The 18,649-nt window shown below is 40.6% G+C and overlaps 1 protein-coding gene across 1 annotated transcript in view; it reads left to right on the top strand.

The window, feature by feature from the left end:
* The window catches only part of LOC128658295 (G-protein coupled receptor family C group 6 member A-like), a 446,551-nt gene that overhangs the window by 355,067 nt on the left and 72,835 nt on the right, over nt 1-18,649 (top strand). Inside the window, exon 4 of the mRNA XM_053712829.1 lies at nt 1,680-1,803. Coding sequence (XP_053568804.1) covers nt 1,680-1,803 — 124 coding nt within the window. The remainder of the gene's footprint in view (nt 1-1,679; nt 1,804-18,649) is intronic.

Raw genomic sequence — 18,649 nt, 5'->3', positions numbered from 1 at the left:
GAAGCGAACTCAGACAATTGTTTCGGCCTATTGTGGGCCTTGTCAGTGAGGTGCAGCCACATTCCTCTAAGCACACTGGACAAGGAGTCCACTTCTGGTTTCTCCCATCACCCATAGGGAGACTTCCCCAGGGTCATATTAATTTGCATACAAAGAGAGAAGCGCTCTACCAGGAATGAACATCAGCTCATTAGCTAGTTCTATGGCGATTTACCCTCTGGAAGCAGACTCTTTTAGACCAGTGTGTTTTTCACAAAGGAAAACTTTCCTGATGGAATATGTACAGATGTCAATTTTATAGCATTCATAAGATTTTTGTTCTGAATCTGTGATCTCTTTTTTAGTTTGCTTGGTATCATAAAAAAGAAAATTGAGACTCTGGCCTCTATTTATCAAGGTCTGTGTTACCTGATCCGACAGTGCGGATCAGGTCTGAGAGACCTCGCTGAATACGGCAAGCAATACGCTCTCCGTATTCAGCATTGCACCAGCAGCTCACAAGAGCTGCTGATGCAACACTTCCCCCTGCAGATGCACAACCAATGGGCCGCCAGCAGGGGGTGTCAATCAACACGATCGTACTCGATCAGGTTGATTTCCGGCGATGTCTGTCCGCCTGCTCAGAGAAGGCTCAGAGCAGGTTGGCAGGTTATGGAGCAGCGGTCTTTGTGAGCTTGATAAATATGCCCCATATTGTTTCTCTCCTCTGGTTAAGAAACCATCTAATACAACTAGATCCACTATCATATGAATAGATGTATTTTCTCTGTGTGGGAACTTGGCTAATACTATGATACATGGTACAGATGACTTTATGTATTGGTGTGATCTGCACATGTAACTTGTATTTCTCTATCTAATGTTACCCTGATCTTGTTGTAAGGTTCTGCAAACCACACTCCTGTATGTTGGATGGATATGAGAAAAACAATTGTATATGGGCTTTTTATTTATTGTCTCTAACTAAAAAGAATAAAAAAAAGACATTGCAGACTTAGAAAAAGTTTAGAGAAGGGCCACAAAGTTAATAAGGGGAATTGAGAAATGAACCTATGAGGAGAGATTAGCCAAACTCTGTCTATTTTCTCTAGAGAGGTGACATAATTACTTTACTTTATATAAATATATTCAAAGCCCATATACAGAGATGGCAGAAACTCTATTTATTCCAAGAAAATTGTTTGTGACAATCGGTCACAATTTAAGGTTTGAGGAAAGGAGATTTGATCTCCTGCAATGGAAACATTTTTTTCACTGTAAGAACAATAACATTGTGGAACTCATTACCAAAGGAGGTAGTGAATGCCAATACCTTAGATACATTTAAAAATGGGTTGGATACATTTCTGGCTAGAAACAAAATACAGGGATATGATTGTTTGTGTTAAATGGGTCACCTTTTTAATGGGATTAATTTAAGATTAACTGGACTTCAGTCTTTTTTAAACTAATCTACTATGTTACTATGTTACACATACACACACACACACACACTTGCTTGCATTTACACACACACACATACTCACATACATACACACACACACACACTTGCTTTCATTTACACACACACATACTCACATACATACACACACACACACATACTCACACACACACATACTCACATACATACACACACAATTATTATGTTGTGTATGAGGTTGTGATACATTTTATTGCAGGTTCCTCGTGGTGTGTGCAGTGAGTCTTGTGGCCCTGGCTTTTACAAAACTCACAAGAAAGGAGTAAAACACTGCTGTCATGATTGTGTACGCTGTGCAAAAGGAGAGATCTCCAACACATCAGGTAGGTTTTCATTGTCGGTTTTTCTTGTACCACAATAACACACTTATCACAGGGATTTCATATGCACTAGTGACACAATCACACCCCTTACCATACAGGGGTCCAACTGACAGTTGTATCTGAGAGGGGAATTCTTTACAGCAGCTTTTCACAGGATATTTCTACATCCCTAACTCTACAGCTGTGATCTCTTATGGCACGGCTCCTCATGGGTGTTTGTAGTTGTTATAGGCTGTTTTTATGGCTCCTCATAGCTACGTATATGCACAGATTGTTATACTGCTAACGGGCAGCAGAAAGATTACAATCTATTAAACATAGTTCAATTGGTGTTTTCCGGTCCTATGTCAGAATATATCAGTCAAAGGGTTTTACCGCTTGTGCTCCAATGTCGGATATATTCTGACATGTTCCCTCTAAGTTGCTGAAGTACTTTACTCTCCTGTCATTTTAGTATGTAAGCCCTGCCCTCCGGCATGTTTAACAGAGAGCTGTTGTATATATAATCCAAGCTTTTTTTCATCGCCCTGTCATCTTGTTTTGAAATATAGTGCTTCAAATAAAACACACCATTTCCATTCCTTTTTGGTGTTGTGCATTGATCCGAGTCCCGCCCGCAAGTCGTCCCAGACACACCCCCTTTCATAAGCTAGAAACGATTGATGCTGCAGACAACATGACTATCATTATTGGTTTAGGGGCGGGCTTAGAAGACCAAGAGTGCTGGGGTGGAAGGGAGGCAGCTGCAGTGGGGTTTCAAAAGAATGTGTCCCATACCTGGATGCGGGTGACACTACCAGTGTGTGATGCACAAAAAGCGGGCCTGAATTCCACATCTAACATGACATCACCGCTAACTCACCTATATCTTGCCTGCAGGCATCCGTCTCATCTGATGGTGCTAAAATCAAATAAATAAGACCTGGTGGCACACTTATTTAAAATGTATAGGACCGGAATGGGTTAACTATGACATGTACAAATAATAATATATCATCTAAAAGTTAATATATGGCAGAAATTACATTTTTGTATGTTTAAATATATCCCCAATAAAATTAATTGAAAGTTTGGTGAAAAATTTGGTTCAGCCGAATCTTTTGCTATGAAAATGAAAAAAACTTGATTTATCAAATATTCATTGCCAGTGCTAATTGGTAGTCGTTTAATTTTTAATGAAACCGATACCAGCCATTCATGGAACATTTAGATTTGTTTTTGTTAAATGCAATACAAAATGCATATAATCCGAAGCAATATCCTGACACAAGCCTGCAATTTTTCATCTCCAACTCCATCCCACTTCCTGTCTCAAAACTCCTTGCTTGATCTCCTGCAATCTGGCTTCAACCTCCCACACTCAAATTAAACTGCCCCACCATATATATTAACTATCCTCTTTCTGCTGAAGGTAATAGCCAATACTCTATATTTATCTTACTTGACCTCTCAGCTGCCAGTTGACCACCCCCTCCTCCTACAGATGATCAGCTCTCTTGGTATCTGTGACACTGCTCTCTCTTGGATCCACTCTTATCTCTCTAATAGGTCCTTGCTGTGTCATTTGCTGGTGACTCCTCCTCTTCAATACCTCTTTAGGTTGGAGAACCTCAAGGCTCTGTCCAGGGTCCTCTACTCTTCTCCATTTATACTTTTTTTCACTGGGTAAACATATCAACAACTGTGGCTTCAATTATCACCTCTAAACTGATGATACTTAGATCTACCTCTCTACCCATTTTTCTCTCTTCTTATGTCCTTTCTCATGTCAGTGACTGCTTATCTGGCATTTCTTCCTGGATGGCCTCTGACCATCTAAAGTTTAACATGTCCAAGACCGAGCTCCTTCTAATCCTTCTGTCTAGTTCTACTCTGATTTCTGACTTTTTTATCACTGTTGGTGGCACCACTATCTCCCCATTACCCCAAGTCCACTGCCTCAGAGGCACACTTCACTCCAATCTGTCCTTCTTACCACACATCTATTTGCTCTCTTTATCCTGTCACAACCACCTACACAATATATTTTAAATTAGTCAGTTTCTGAGTGCTGACACCACTAAGCAACTAATCCACTTCTTGTAATTTCCCAACTTGACAACTGCAGTAACCTACTAACTGGCCTTCATTTTCCCTTTTCAATCCATTCTAAATGCCTCTGCCAGGTGAATCCACCTTTCCCACCAATCTGTATATGCTGCACCTTTCTGTGAGTCCCTTCACTGGCTCCCAATTCACAGCAGAATTAAATTCAAAATTCACAGCCTGACCTTCAAAGCTCTCACCAATGTAGCTCCCCACTATCTGTCCTCAATCATCAAGAATTATACTCCAGCCTGCCCCCTAAGATCCAAAAATGACCTGATACTTGCATCTTCTCTTATCACCTCATCCCATGCTAGACTGCAAGACTTCTCTCATGTAGCAAAAACCCACTGGAACGCACCTCCTCATGCTGTCCATCTTTCCCATAATTTACCTTCTTTTAAACACTTAAGACCAGATTACAAGTTTTGCGTTATGAGCTGTGCAGTGCTAATAAGCAGTTTTTTCTCACCGCTCACTTACCTACAGCGCTAGTATTACAGGTTTTTACAAACCCGGCGTTAAAAGGTAAGAAGTGAGCGTAGAGCAAAATTGTGCTCCATACCACACTCCAATACCAGCGCTGCTTAAGTCAGCGGTGAGCTGGTTGTATGTGCTCGTGTACGATTTCCCCATAAACATCAATGGGGAGAGCCGGCTGAGAAAAAGTCTAACACCTGCCAAAAAGCAGCGTAAATCTCAGTAATGCAGCCCCATTGATTCCTATGGGGAAACACATTTTATGTTTACACCTAACACCCTAACATGAACCCCGAGTCTAAACACCCCTAATCTTACACTTATTAACCCCTAATCTGCCTCCCCCGACATCGCCGACACCTGCATTATACTTATTAACCCCTAATCTGCTGCCCCTAACATCGCCGCCACCTACATTATATTTATTAACCCCTAATCTCCCTCCCCCAATGTCGCTGCAACCTACCTACATTTATTAACCCCTAATCTGCCACCCCCAACGTCGCCGCCACTATTCTAAATGTATTAACCCCTAAACCTAAGTCTAGCCCTAACCCTAACACCCCCTATTTGAAATATAATTTAAATAAATCTAAATAAAAATTTCTATCATTAACTAAATTATTCCTATTTAAAACTAAATACTTACCTATAAAATAAACCCTAAACTAGCTAAAATATAACTAATAGTTACATTGTAGCTAGCTTAACAACCCCCAAATAAAATACTAACTAAAAAAACCTAAGCTCCCCATTGCCCTTAAAAGGGCATTTAGTTCTATTGCAGGCCCAAAGCACTAACCTTAAAAATAAACCCACCCAAAACACCCTTAAAAAAATCCTAACACTAACCCCCGAAGATTCACTTCCCGGGAGAAGACTTCATCCAAGCGGCAAGATGTCCTCAACGAAGTCGGCAGAAGTGGTCCTCCAGATGGGCAGAAGTGGTCCTCCAGACAGGCAGACGTCTTCATCCAGATGGCATCTTCTATATTCATCCTTCTGGCGCGGAACAGGTCCATCTTCAAGACATCTGACGTGGAGCATCCTCTTCCAACGAAGTCTTCTTGCTGAATGAATATCTATTTAAATGACGTCATCCAAGATGGCGTCCCTTAGATTCCGATTGGCTGATAGAATTCTATCAGCCAATCGGAATTAAGGTAAAAAAAATCCTATTGGCTGATTGGATCTTGCATTCCATTGGCTGGAACAGCCAATAGAATGCAAGCTCAATCCTATTGGCTGATTCAAAAACAGCCAAAAAGATTGAAGTTCAATCATATTGGCTGATCCAATCAGCCAATATGATTTTTTCTACCTTAATTCCGATTGGCTGATAGAATCAGCCAATCGGAATCTAAGGGACGCCATCTTGGATGACGTCACTTAAAGAGATATTCATTCAGCAAGAAGACTTCATTGGAAGATGATGCTCTGTGTCGGATGTCTTGAAGATGGACCGCTCCGAACCGGAAGGATGAAGATAGAAGATGCCGTCTGGATGTAGACTTCTGCCCGTCTGGAGGACCACTTCTGCCGGATTTGTTGAGGACATCTTTTCGCTTGGATGAAGACTTCTCCCGGTAAGTGAATCTTCGGGGGTTAGTGTTAGGATTTTTTTAAGGGTGTATTGGGTGGGTTTATTTTTTAAGTTAGGGCTTTGGGCTGCAATAGAGCTAAATGCCCTTTTAAGGGCAATGCCCATCCAAATGCCCTTTTCAGGGCAATGGGGAGCTTAGGTTTTTTTACTTAGTATTTTATTTGGGGGGTTGGTTGTGTGGATGGTGGTTTTTACTGTTGGGGGGGGTGTTTGTATTTTTTTTAAAGGAAAAATAGCTGATTTCTTTGGGGCAATGCCCCGCAAAAGGCAATTTTAAGGACTATTGGTAGTTTAGTTTAAACTAGATTTTTTATTTTTTTTTAGGAGGGCTTTTTTATAGGGCTATTAGATTAGGTGTAATTAGTTTAAAGATCTGTCATTTGTTTTTTATTTTCTGTAATTTAGTGTGGTTTTTTGTGTGATTTAGCCTATTTAATTTAGTTTATTTAATTGTATTTAATGTAGGTAATGTATTTAATTGTATACTCCTCCAAACAAAACCCCTTTCAAAGTGCTCAACAGTAGCGTGTGTCAATGTGGTTAATGCATCAGAGGGAATAAGATTGTACCTGATCTCCGGGGTTAGCCTTCCAGCTTGTACAGCCTGTGCCTCCGTTCTCGGTGCTCTCCGAAAACTGAGCTCCGGCTTCAAACCCGATGACAATCGGTATCCTCCCACATGGATCCTCCTCCTCTGTGTCGTCACAAAGTAGACACACTTGCCGTGACTCAAGGAAACAATGTAACGCTATAGCGTATCCTGCAAACTGCCAAACAGACCTGCTAGTCTGTCATAGTAATCCTCCAAACAGTACAACAGATTTCACATAATTTATATGTTCTTTAATCCTCTCCCTAACTTCCCTTGTTGTGAGGCCTACATATTGTTTCTCACAAAGTTGACATGTATGATGTAACTAGATGCACAACGTATGTGTTTCGGCAATTTTTGTACAAGTATCCATCAAAAAAACTCTTTGTGTTTTGGTTGACTGAAAGGTTTTACCTAATAGCGAAAATGAACATGCTTTACATCTTGTGGCACCACATTTATAGTGTCCTTTGCATTCTTGCCAACTCTGGCTCCTGTCTGGTGATATCTTCACTTCACTAGGGGCAAGTATATTGCCTATTGTTACATTTTTCCTAGAAACGCATCTACATCCTGTCTTAACTACATCATAAAGCTCATCATCACCTTTCAGGATCGGCAGACAATCTTTTATAATTTTAGAAATCTGTTCAAATTGGTTACTAAAATTTGTCACAAATATGGGACAGTTTTTCATACTTGATTTCCCTTTATGAGATTTATTGATGTGTAGCATGGCATTCCGATCCATTTCAGCTTCTAATTCATAGGCTTTATTTATTAAGTAACATGGAAATCCTCTCTTTAAAAATCTGTCTATAAACTCTTTGGCTGATATATAATACTCTTCCAATGTGGAACAGTTTCTCCTTAGGCGAATGAATTCACCTTTTAAGATACCAAACCTAGTATGCTTAGGATGCATACTTTTGGCATGCAGAATGCTATTGCCGGATATGGGTTTGCAATGTAATTTAGTTACAAATTCATTAACCTTACTCTCTAGGGTTAGGTCTAAAAATTCAATGCTATGTTTATCATGAACACTGGTAAACTTCAAACCCACATCATTAGCATTTAATTCATTGACAAATTCCTTACCCTCATTTGGTGTTCCTTGCCAAATGATCAAAATATCATCTATATATCTTTTATACATCACAACTCTTCCCCTCTGGCGGCAGTCTTCACCATATACATGGGATAGCTCCCACCATCCCATGTATAAATTGGCAAAAGCAGGTGCAAAAGTTGCTCCCATGGCTGTTCCTCTTTTTTGGAGGTAAAAACTGCCGCCAAAGGAGAAGTAGTTGTGTGTAAGCAAGAAATGTAGAACTCTCAGTATGAAGCTTTTATGTATATCTGTATATCCTGTGTGGGTATCAAGAAAATAGGCAATAGCCACCATCCCTTTATCCAATGGTATACTGGAATAAAGGCTTGCAACATCAATCATCATCCAGGAATATTCTGACTCCCAGTTTACCTTCTCAAGCATGACTAAAAGATGTTTGGTATTTTGTAAATATGAGGGTAACATTCTGACCAAGGGTTGCAATATATTTTCCATCCACCTCCCCAAAGGTTCTAACAATGACCCAATGCCAGATACAATTGGGCATCCCTGCACATTCTCAAGGGATTTATGCGTTTTGGGGAGGTGATGGAAAATCAGAATTCTAGGATATTTAACACTGAGGTAAGCTCTAGTGTCCTCATCAATAATACCCAAATCATAACCATCATCCAGTATCTGTTCCAGGGCTTGTTTAAAGGGTAGAGTAGGGTCAGAACATAGTTCAAGATACACATTAGAGACATGCAATTGTCTAATTGCTTCATTTACATAATCTTGTTTATTAAGGATAACTATATTCCCTCCTTTATCACTCCTACGAATCACTATGTCAAGATTAGATTTTAGCCTCTGAATAGCATCCTGTTCTGATCTAGTGAGGTTAAATGGCTTATTCTCTCTATCTGACAGTGAGTCATGTAATTTAACATGTTCAGATTCCACCCTTTTATGGAAAGCCTCTAAATAAGTACCTCTTTTTCTGGTTGGATAAAAATCAGATACAGGCTTAAATTTAATTTTAACTTCTTCCTCTTGACATGACTCCTTTTCTAGGCTCAAAAGAGACAGATAATCAATAGCTTCCTTAAAGTATACATCTACTCTTTCTGTTTGTATATCAGGATTTAATATCTCTGGACTCATAACTTCATTCTTAAAGCATTTATTTAATGTTAAATTTCTCACAAACTTATTTCGATCTAAGATTGTGTAAAAAAGATTAAAATCAGTGGATGGGACAAAACCAAGACCATATATGAGTACTCTTTCCTCATCAATATCTAATTTAGTATCAGAAAGATTTAAGACTGTTAGATCTTGTACTTGTTTTTGTTTTTCTGCTGTTGTGTCTGTGGTCTCAACATGTATCTGTTTGATCCTACATCTACCTCCCCTCTTATGTGGCCGCCTCCCCCTCTGGGATTTTGCTGGCCCCTTTGAAAATCCTGCATTTCTTTAGGTACACTTCCTATTGGTATATCAGAGGAAGCTAATTGATATTTGTTCACATTTAAATTAGTTACTTGTGTTGTAGGGAGATCAGTAGATCTTAATATGCCTCCCACTGCACCCATAATATGCTGATTACTATGTGTAAGGCCAGTAGTGTTAATACCATCATTGGATGCAATAGTATATTTCCAAACTTCATGTGTCACTGCTCCTAAACTATTATGCATCGTTGTACTTGTACTAGGAGTCTCAGGTAGTAAGGTAGAATAAACATAAGTGCAAATGTCCCTTTCTTCTCCTGATTCTCCCTCTGTATCGGACAAAGTTACTCTCCTCCTGTTCTTTCTATTCCTAGATCTAGATCTGGATCTGGATGATCTTGTTGATTTAATTTGCTTCCAATTGTACACCATATTGAGCTTATAGTCCAATGAGTCTCTCTCAAACTTCCCTTGTTTGTTAATATCTATTTCCTATTTAATGGTAGAAATAGATTTATCCAAAATAGCGTCCAATTGTAAATAGTCCTTATGTCCTATGAATTTGTTAAGTTCCTTCTGTAATTCACCAATTTCCTCTTTTAATTGTGCATGCTGTTTCTCTTTATACATAATAATAATACGCATTAATTTTAGGGAACAATCAGATAGTATTCCATTCCAAGTATCCATAAAATCATTATCAGTAATGTTAACTTGGAAAGTGGGATGTTTCTTTAAGCGCAACCCCCTTGGTATAATTTTCAGGGATATATATTTCTCCAAAAGCTTGATATCCCACCATAATCTCTATTCTCTTACTAATTTGTTTTCCATAATTTGAAAAATGTCTCCCACATTCTGCATTTTCATATTAGTTGAGAATAAGTCCTCTATAGAGGGTCTTAGTGCATCATAATCTTGCACTGCTCGAAGAGAAAAGTAGTTAGCTGTTTGCTGCATGTTATCCATTATCTTAATGGGTTGTATATGGTAATCACGTAGTGTATCCCACTGAAGGGAATGAAAAACGCTATGTATTACTGCCTCAAACAAACATTGTAATCCAAAATTCACAATATTACTAAGCCCACGGTACAGAGTAATCAGCTGTGTACTAGTGATGTCGCGAATTGTTCGACGGCGAATAGTTCCCGGCGAACATAGCATGTTCGCGTTCGCCGCGGCGGGCGAACATATGCGATGTTTGATTCGCCCCCTATTTATCATCATTGAGTAATACTTTGACCCTGTACCTCAGTCAGCAGGCACATTCCAGCCAATCAGCAGTAGACCCTCCCAGACCCTCCTACCTCCTGGACAGCATCCATTTTAGATTCATTCGGAAGCTGCATTCTTAGGGAGAGGAGGGACAGTGTAGCTGCTGCTGATTAATAGGGAAATAGATAGCTAGGCTAGTGTATTCAGTGTCCACTACAGTCCTGAAGGACTCATCTGATCTCTGCTGTAAGGACAGCACCCCAAAAAGCCCTTTTTAGGGCTGTTTTTTTTCCCTGTGTAATCTAATTGCAGTTGCCTGCCTGCCAGCGTGTGTGCCAGGCTCACAGCGTATACTGTGCCCACTTGCCCAGTGCCACCACTCATATCTGGTGTAACAGTAGTGTAAATTTAAAAAAAAAAAAAACTTTTTTGACTGTGAAACATCAGTCTGCTTGTGTAATCTAATTGCAGTTGCCTGCCTGCCAGCGTGTGTGCCAGGCTCACAGCGTATACTGTGCCCACTTGCCCAGTGGTACCACTCATATCTTGTTTAATAGTAGTGTAAGTGTACATTTAAAAAAAAAAACTTTTTGGACTGTGAAACATCAGTCTGCTTTTTTGTGTCAGGCTCACAGCGTATACTGTGCCCACTTGCCCAGTGGCACCACTCATATCTCGTTTAATAGTAGTGTAAGTGTACATTTAAAAAAGAAAACTTTTTTGACTGTGAAACATCAGTCTGCTTTTTTGTGTCAGGCTCACGGCGTATACTGTGCCCACTTGCCCAGTGGCACCACTCATATCTTGTTTAATAGTAGTGTAAGTGTACATTTAAAAAAAAAAAAAAAACTTTTTGGACTGTGAAACATCAGTCTGCTTTTTTGTGTCAGGCTCACAGCGTATACTGTGTCCACTTGCCCAGTGCCACCACTCATATCTTGTTTAATAGTAGTGTAAGTGATGTTTCACAGTCAAAAAAGTTTTTTTTTTAAAATGTACAGTCTGCTTTTTTGTGTCAGGCTCACAGCATATACTGTGCCCACTTGCCCAGTGGCACCACTCATATCTTGTTTAATAGTAGTGTAAGTGTATATTTAAAAAAAAAAAAACTTTTTGGACTGTGAAACATCAGTCTGCTTTTTTAGGTCAGGCTCACAGTGTATACTGTGCCCACTTGCCCAGTGCCACCACTCATATCTTGTTTAATAGTAGTGTGTGTACATTTAAAAAAAAAAAACTTTTTTGACTGTGAAACATCAGTCTGCTTTTTTGTGTCAGGCTCACAGCGTATACTGTGCCCACTTGCCCAGTGCCACCACTCATATCTTGTTTAATAGTAGTGTAAGTGTACATTTAAAAAAAAAAAACTTTTTTGACTGTGAAACATCAGTCTGCTTTTTTGTGTCAGGCTCACAGCATATACTGTGCCCCCTTGCCCAGTGCCACCACTCATATCTTGTTTAATAGTAGTGTAAGCGTACATTTAAAAAAAAAAAAAACGTTTTTGACTGTGAAACATCAGTCTGCTTTTTTGTGTCAGGCTCACAGCATATACTGTGCCCACTTGCCCAGTGCCACCACTCATATCTTGTTTAATAATAGTGTAAGTGTACATTTAAAAAAAAAAAAAACTTTTTTGACTGTGAAACATCAGTCTGCTTTTTTGTGTCAGGCTCACAGCGTATACTGTGCCCACTTGCCCAGTGCCACCACTCATATCTTGTTTAATAGTAGTGTAACTTTTTTGACTGAAACATCAGTCTGCTTTTTTGTGTCAGGCTCACAGCGTATACTGTGACCACTTGCCCAGTGCCACCACTCATATCTTGTTTAATAGTAGTGTAACTTTTTTGACTGTGAAACATCAGTCTGCTTTTTTGTGTCAGGCTCACAGCGTATACTGTGCCCACTTGCCCAGTGCCACCACTCATATCTGGTGTAACAGTAGTGTAAATTTAAAAAAAAAAAAACTTTTTGACTGTGAAACATCAGTCTGCTTGTGTAATCTAATTGCATTTGCCTGCCTGCCAGCGTGTGTGTCAGTCTCACAGCGTATACTGTGTCCACTTGCCCAGTGCCACCACTCATATCTTGTTTAATAGTAATGTAAGTGTACATTTAAAAAAAAAAAAAAACATTTTGTACTGTGAAACATCAGTCTGCTTTTTTGGGTCAGGCTCACAGTGTATACTGTGCCCACTTGCCCAGTGGCACCACTCATATCTTGTTTAATAGTAGTGTAAGTGTACATTTAAAAAAAACAAAAAACTTTTTGGACTGTGAAACATCAGTCTGCTTTTTTATGTCAGGCTCACAGTGTATACTGTGCCCACTTGCCCAGTGCCACCACTCATATCTTGTTTAATAGTAGTGTAAGTGTACATTTAAAAATAAAAAACAGAATTTATGTTTACCTGATAAATTACTTTCTCCAACGGTGTGTCCGGTCCACGGCGTCATCCTTACTTGTGGGATATTCTCTTCCCCAACAGGAAATGGCAAAGAGCCCAGCAAAGCTGGTCACATGATCCCTCCTAGGCTCCGCCTTCCCCAGTCATTCGACCGACGTAAAGGAGGAATATTTGCATAGGAGAAATCATATGATACCGTGGTGACTGTAGTTAAAGAAAATAAATCATCAGACCTGATTAAAAAACCAGGGCGGGCCGTGGACCGGACACACCGTTGGAGAAAGTAATTTATCAGGTAAACATAAATTCTGTTTTCTCCAACATAGGTGTGTCCGGTCCACGGCGTCATCCTTACTTGTGGGAACCAATACCAAAGCTTTAGGACACGGATGATGGGAGGGAGCAAATCAGGTCACCTAGATGGAAGGCACCACGGTTTGCAAAACCTTTCTCCCAAAAATAGCCTCAGAAGAAGCAAAAGTATCAAATTTGTAAAAGTTGGTAAAAGTGTGCAGTGAAGACCAAGTCGCTGCCTTACATATCTGATCAACAGAAGCCTCTTTCTTAAAGGCCCATGTGGAAGCCACGGCCCTAGTGGAATGAGCTGTGATTCTTTCAGGAGGCTGCCGTCCGGCAGTCTCATAAGCCAATCTGATGATGCTTTTAAGCCAAAAAGATAGAGAGGTAGAAGTTGCTTTTTGACCTCTCCTTTTACCAGAATAAACAACAAACAAGGAAGATGTTTGTCTGAAATCCTTTGTAGCATCTAAATAGAATTTTAGAGCACGGACAACGTCCAAATTGTGTAACAAACGTTCCTTCTATGAAACTGGATTCGGACACAAAGAAGGTACAACTATCTCCTGGTTAATATTTTTGTTGGAAACAACCTTCGGAAGAAAACCAGGCTCAGTACGTAAAACCACCTTATCTGCATGGACCAGATAGGGCGGAGAACACTGCAGAGCAGATAACTCAGAAACTCTTCTAGCGGAAGAAATTGCAACCTAAAACAAAACTTTCCAAGATAATAACTTAATATCTACGGAATGTAAGGGTTCAAACGGAACCCCTTGAAGAACTGAAAGAACTAGATTAAGACTCCAGGGAAGAGTCAAAGGTCTGTAAACAGGCTTGCTTCTAACCAGAGCCTGAACAAACGCTTAAACGTCTGGCACAGCTGCCAGCCTTTGTGAAGTAAAACAGATAAAGCAGAGATCTGTCCCTTCAGAGAACTCACAGAAAATCCTTTCTCCAAACCTTCTTGTAGAAAGGAAAGAATCTTAGGAATTTGTATCTTGTTCCATGGGAATCCTTTAGATTCACACCAACAGATATATTTTTTCCATATATTATGGTAAATTTTTCTAGTTACAGGCTTTCTAGCCTGAATAAGAGTATCTATTACAGAATCTGAAAACCCACGCTTTGATAAAATCAAGCGTTCAAACTCCAAGCAGTCAGTTGGAGGAAAACCAGATTCGGATGTTCGAATGGACCCTGAATAAGAAGGTCCTGTCTCAAAGGTAGCTTCCATGGTGGAGCCGATGACACATTCACCAGGTCTGCATACCAAGTCCTGCGTGGCCACACAGGAACTATCAAGGTCACCAAAGCCCTCTCCAGATTGATCCTGGCTACCAGCCTGGGAATGAGAGGAAACGGTGGGAATACATAAGCTAGGTTGAAGATCCAAGGTGCTACTATTGTATCCAATAGAGTCGCCTTGGGATCCCTGGATTTGGACCCGTAACAAGGGACCATGAAGTTCTGACGAGAGGCTATCAGAACCATGTCTGGAATGCCCCATAATTGAGTTATTTGGGCAAAGATTTCCAGATGGAGTTCCCACTCCCCCGGATGCTCCTCCATCGCCAGGGAACTCCTTGTTACCCCCTGATGGTTGATTGAAACCTTATGAATTTGGCCTTTGCTAGTCGAGGCCAAGCCTTGAGAGCATTGAATATCGCTCTCAGTTCCATTATGTTTATCGGGAGAAGAGAGTCTTCCCGAAACCATAGACCCTGAGTTTTCAGGGGTTCCCAGACCGCGCCCCAGCCCACCAGACTGGCGTCGGTCGTGACAATGACCTACTCTGGTCTGCGGAAGCTCATTCCCTGTGACAGGTTGTCCAGGGTCAGCCACCAACGGAGTGAATCTCTGGTTATTTGATCTACTTGTATCGTCGGAGACAAGTCTGTATAAACCCCATTCCACTGTCTGAGCATGCACAGGTGCAATGGTCTTAGATGAATTCGTGCAAAAGGAACTATGTCCATTGCCGCAACCATCAAACCTATTACTTCCATGAACTGCGCTATGGAAGGAAGAAGAACAGAATGAAGTACCTGACAAGAGCTTAGAAGTTTTGATTTTCTGGCCTCTGTCAGAAAAACCTTCATTTTTAAGGAAACTATTATTGTTCCCAAGAAGGGAACTCTTGTTGACGGGGACAGAGAACTTTTTTCTATGTTCACTTTCCACCTGTGAAATCTGAGAAAGGCTAGGACAATGTCCGTATGAGCCCTTGCTTTTGACAGAGACGACACTTGAATCAGGATGTCGTCCAAGTAAGGTACTACTGCAATGCCCCTTGGTCTTAGCACCGCTAGAAGGGACCCTATTACCCTTGTGAAAATCCTTGGAGCAGTGGCTAATCCAAATGGAAGTGCCACAGGTAATGCTTGTCCAGAAAGGCGAACCTTAGGAACCGAAAATGTTCCTTGTGGATAGGAATACGTAGGTACGCATCCTTTAAGTCCACCGTGGTCATGAATTGACCTTCCTGGATGGTAGGAAGGATCGTTCGAATGGTTTCCATTTTGAATGATGAAACCCTTAGAAACTTGTTTAGAATCTTGAGATCTAAAATAGGTCTGAATGTTCCCTCTTTTTTGGGAATTATGAACAGGTTGGAGTAAAAACCCATCCCTTGTTCTCCTAATGGAACAGGATGAATCACTCCCATGCTTAACAGGTCTTCTACACAGTGTAAGAATGCTTGTTCGAAGATAATTGAGACCCGTGGAACCTTCCCCTTGGGGGTAGTTCCCTGAATTCCAGGAGATAACCTTGAGAAACTATTTCTAGCGCCCAAGGATCCTGAACATCTCTTGCCCCAGCCTGAGCAAAGAGAGAAAGTCTGCCCCCCACCAGATCCTTCCCAGATCGGGGGCCAACACTTCATGCTGTTTTGGTAGCAGTGGCAGGTGACTTGGCCTGCTTACCCTTGTTCCAGCCTTGCATCGGCCTCCAGGCTGGCTTGGTTTGAGAAGTATTACCCTCTTGCTTAGAGGGTGTAGAATTTGAGGCTGGTCCGTTTCTGCGAAAGGGACGAAAATTTGGCTTCTTTTTAGCCTTAAAGACCTATCCAGAGGAAGGGCGTGGCCCTTTCCCTCTGAAATAATCTCTTTCAAGTCAGGGCCAAACAGTGTTTTACCCTTGAAAGGGATGTTAAGCAAAAGCGCTCTGCGCGCCACGATAGCAAACCCTGAATTATTCGCCGCTAATCTAGCTAATTGCAAAGCGGCATCTAAAATAAAAAAGAGTTAGCTAATTTAAGAGCTTGAACTCTGTGCAAAACCTCCTCGTACGAAGATTCTTTAATGAGCGACTTTTCTAGTTCTTCGAACCAGAAACACTCAGCTGTAGTGACTGGAACAATGCATGAAATTGGTTGTAGAAGGTAACCTTGCTGAACAAACATCTTTTTAAGCAAACCCTCTAACCTTTAATCCATAGGATCTTGAAAGCACAACTATCTTCTATAGGAATAGAAGTGCGTTTGTTTAGAGTAGAAACCGCCCCCTCGACCTTGGGGACTGTATGCTATAAGTCCTTTCTGGGGTCGACTATAGGAACTAATTTCTTAAATATAGGGGGAGGACAAAAGGTATGCCGGGCCTTTCCCACTCCTTATTTACTATGTCCGCCACCCGCTTGGGTATAGGAAAAACATCGGGGGGCACCGGAACCTCTAGGAACTTGTCCATCTTACCTAATTTCTCTGGAATGACCAAATTGTCACAATCATCCAGAGTAGATAATACCTCCTTAAGTAGTGCGTGGAGATGTTGTAATTTAAATTTAAAAGTTACAATATCAGGTTCTGCTTGTTGAGAAATTTTCCCTGAATCTGAAATTTCTCCCTCAGACAAAACCTCCCTCCTGGCCCCTTCAGATAGGTGTGAGGGTATGTCAGAACAGATATCATCAGCGTCCTCTTGCTCTTCAGTGTTTAAAACAGAGCAATCACGCTTTCTCTGATAAGTAGGCATTTTGGAAAAAATGCATGCAATAGAATTATCCATTACAGCCATTAATTGTTGTATGGTAATAAGTATTGGCGCACTAGATGTACTAGGGGCCTCTTGTGTGGGCAAAACTGGTGTAGACACAGAAGGGGATGATGCAGTACCATGCTTACTCCCCTCATTAGAGGAATCATCTTGGGCAATATCATATCTATGGCATTATTATCCCTACTTTGTTTGGACATTATGACACAAATATATCACATATATTTAAATGGGGAGACACATTGGCTTTCATACATATAGAACATCGTTATCTGATGGTTCAGACATGTTAAACAGGCTTAAACTTGTCAACAAAGCACAAAAAACGTTTTACAATAAAACCGTTACTGTCCCTTTAAATTTCAAACTGAACACACTTTATTACTGAATATGTGAAAAAGTATGAAGGAATTGTTCAAATTTCACCAAAATTTCACCACAGTAACTTAAAGCCTTAAAAGTATTGCACACCAAATTTGAAAGCTTTAACCCTTAAAATAACGGAACCGGAGCCGTTTTTACATTTAACCCCTATACAGTCCCAGGTATCTGCTTTGCTGAGACCCAACCAAGCCCAGAGGGGAATACGATACCAAATGACGCCTTCAGAAAGTCTTTTCTATGTATCAGAGCTCCTCACACATGCATCTGCATGCCTTGCTTTCCAAAAACAACTGCGCATTAGAGGCGCGAAAATGAGGCTCTGTCTATGACTAGAAAAGGCCCCCAGTGAAAAAGGTGTCCAATACAGTGCCTGCCGTTTTTATTAAAACAATCCCCAAGATTTAACAACTATTAAAAGTAATAATCTGCCAAATATACTTAGTAAAGTAATCGTTTTAGCCCAGAAAAATGTCTACCAGTTTTTTAAGCCCTAATGAAGCCCTTTATTCTTTTACTTAAACTAAGAAAATGGCTTACCGGTTCCCATAGGGAAAATGACAGCTTCCAGCATTACCGAGTCTTGTTAGAAATGTGTCATACCTCAAGCAGCAAAAGTCTGCTCACTGTTTCCCCCAACTGAAGTTACTTCATCTCAACAGTCCTGTGTGGAAACAGCCATCGATTTTAGTAACGGTTGCTAAAATCATTTTCCTCTTACAAACAGAAATCTTCATCTCTTTCCTGTTTCAGAGTAAATAGTACATACCAGCACTATTTTAAAATAACAAACTCTTGATTGAAGAATAAAAACTACATTTAAACACCAAAAAACTCTAAGCCATCTCCGTGGAGATGTTGCCTGTACAACGGCAAAGAGAATGACTGGGGAAGGCGGAGCCTAGGAGGGATCATGTGACCAGCTTTGCTGGGCTCTTTGCCATTTCCTGTTGGGGAAGAGAATATCCCACAAGTAAGGATGACGCCGTGGACCGGACACACCTATGTTGGAGAAAACTTTTTTGACTGTGAAACATCAGTCTGCTTTTTTCTGTCAGGCTCACAGCGTATACAGTGCCCACTTGCCCAGTGCCACCACTCATATCTTGTTTAATAGTAGTGTAAGTGTACATTTAAAAAAAAAAACTTTTTTGACTGTGAAACATCAGTCTGCTTTTTTGTATCAGGCTCACAGCGTATACTGTGCCCACTTGCCCAGTGCCACCACTCATATCTTGTTTAATAGTAGTGTAAGTGTACATTTAAA

Source organism: Bombina bombina, chromosome 4 (assembly GCF_027579735.1).
Source record: "Bombina bombina isolate aBomBom1 chromosome 4, aBomBom1.pri, whole genome shotgun sequence".
NCBI classification, from domain to species: Eukaryota; Metazoa; Chordata; class Amphibia; order Anura; family Bombinatoridae; genus Bombina; species Bombina bombina.
Note: the sequence above shows the minus strand (reverse complement) of the source record. Positions and strands in the feature narration are given on the sequence as shown.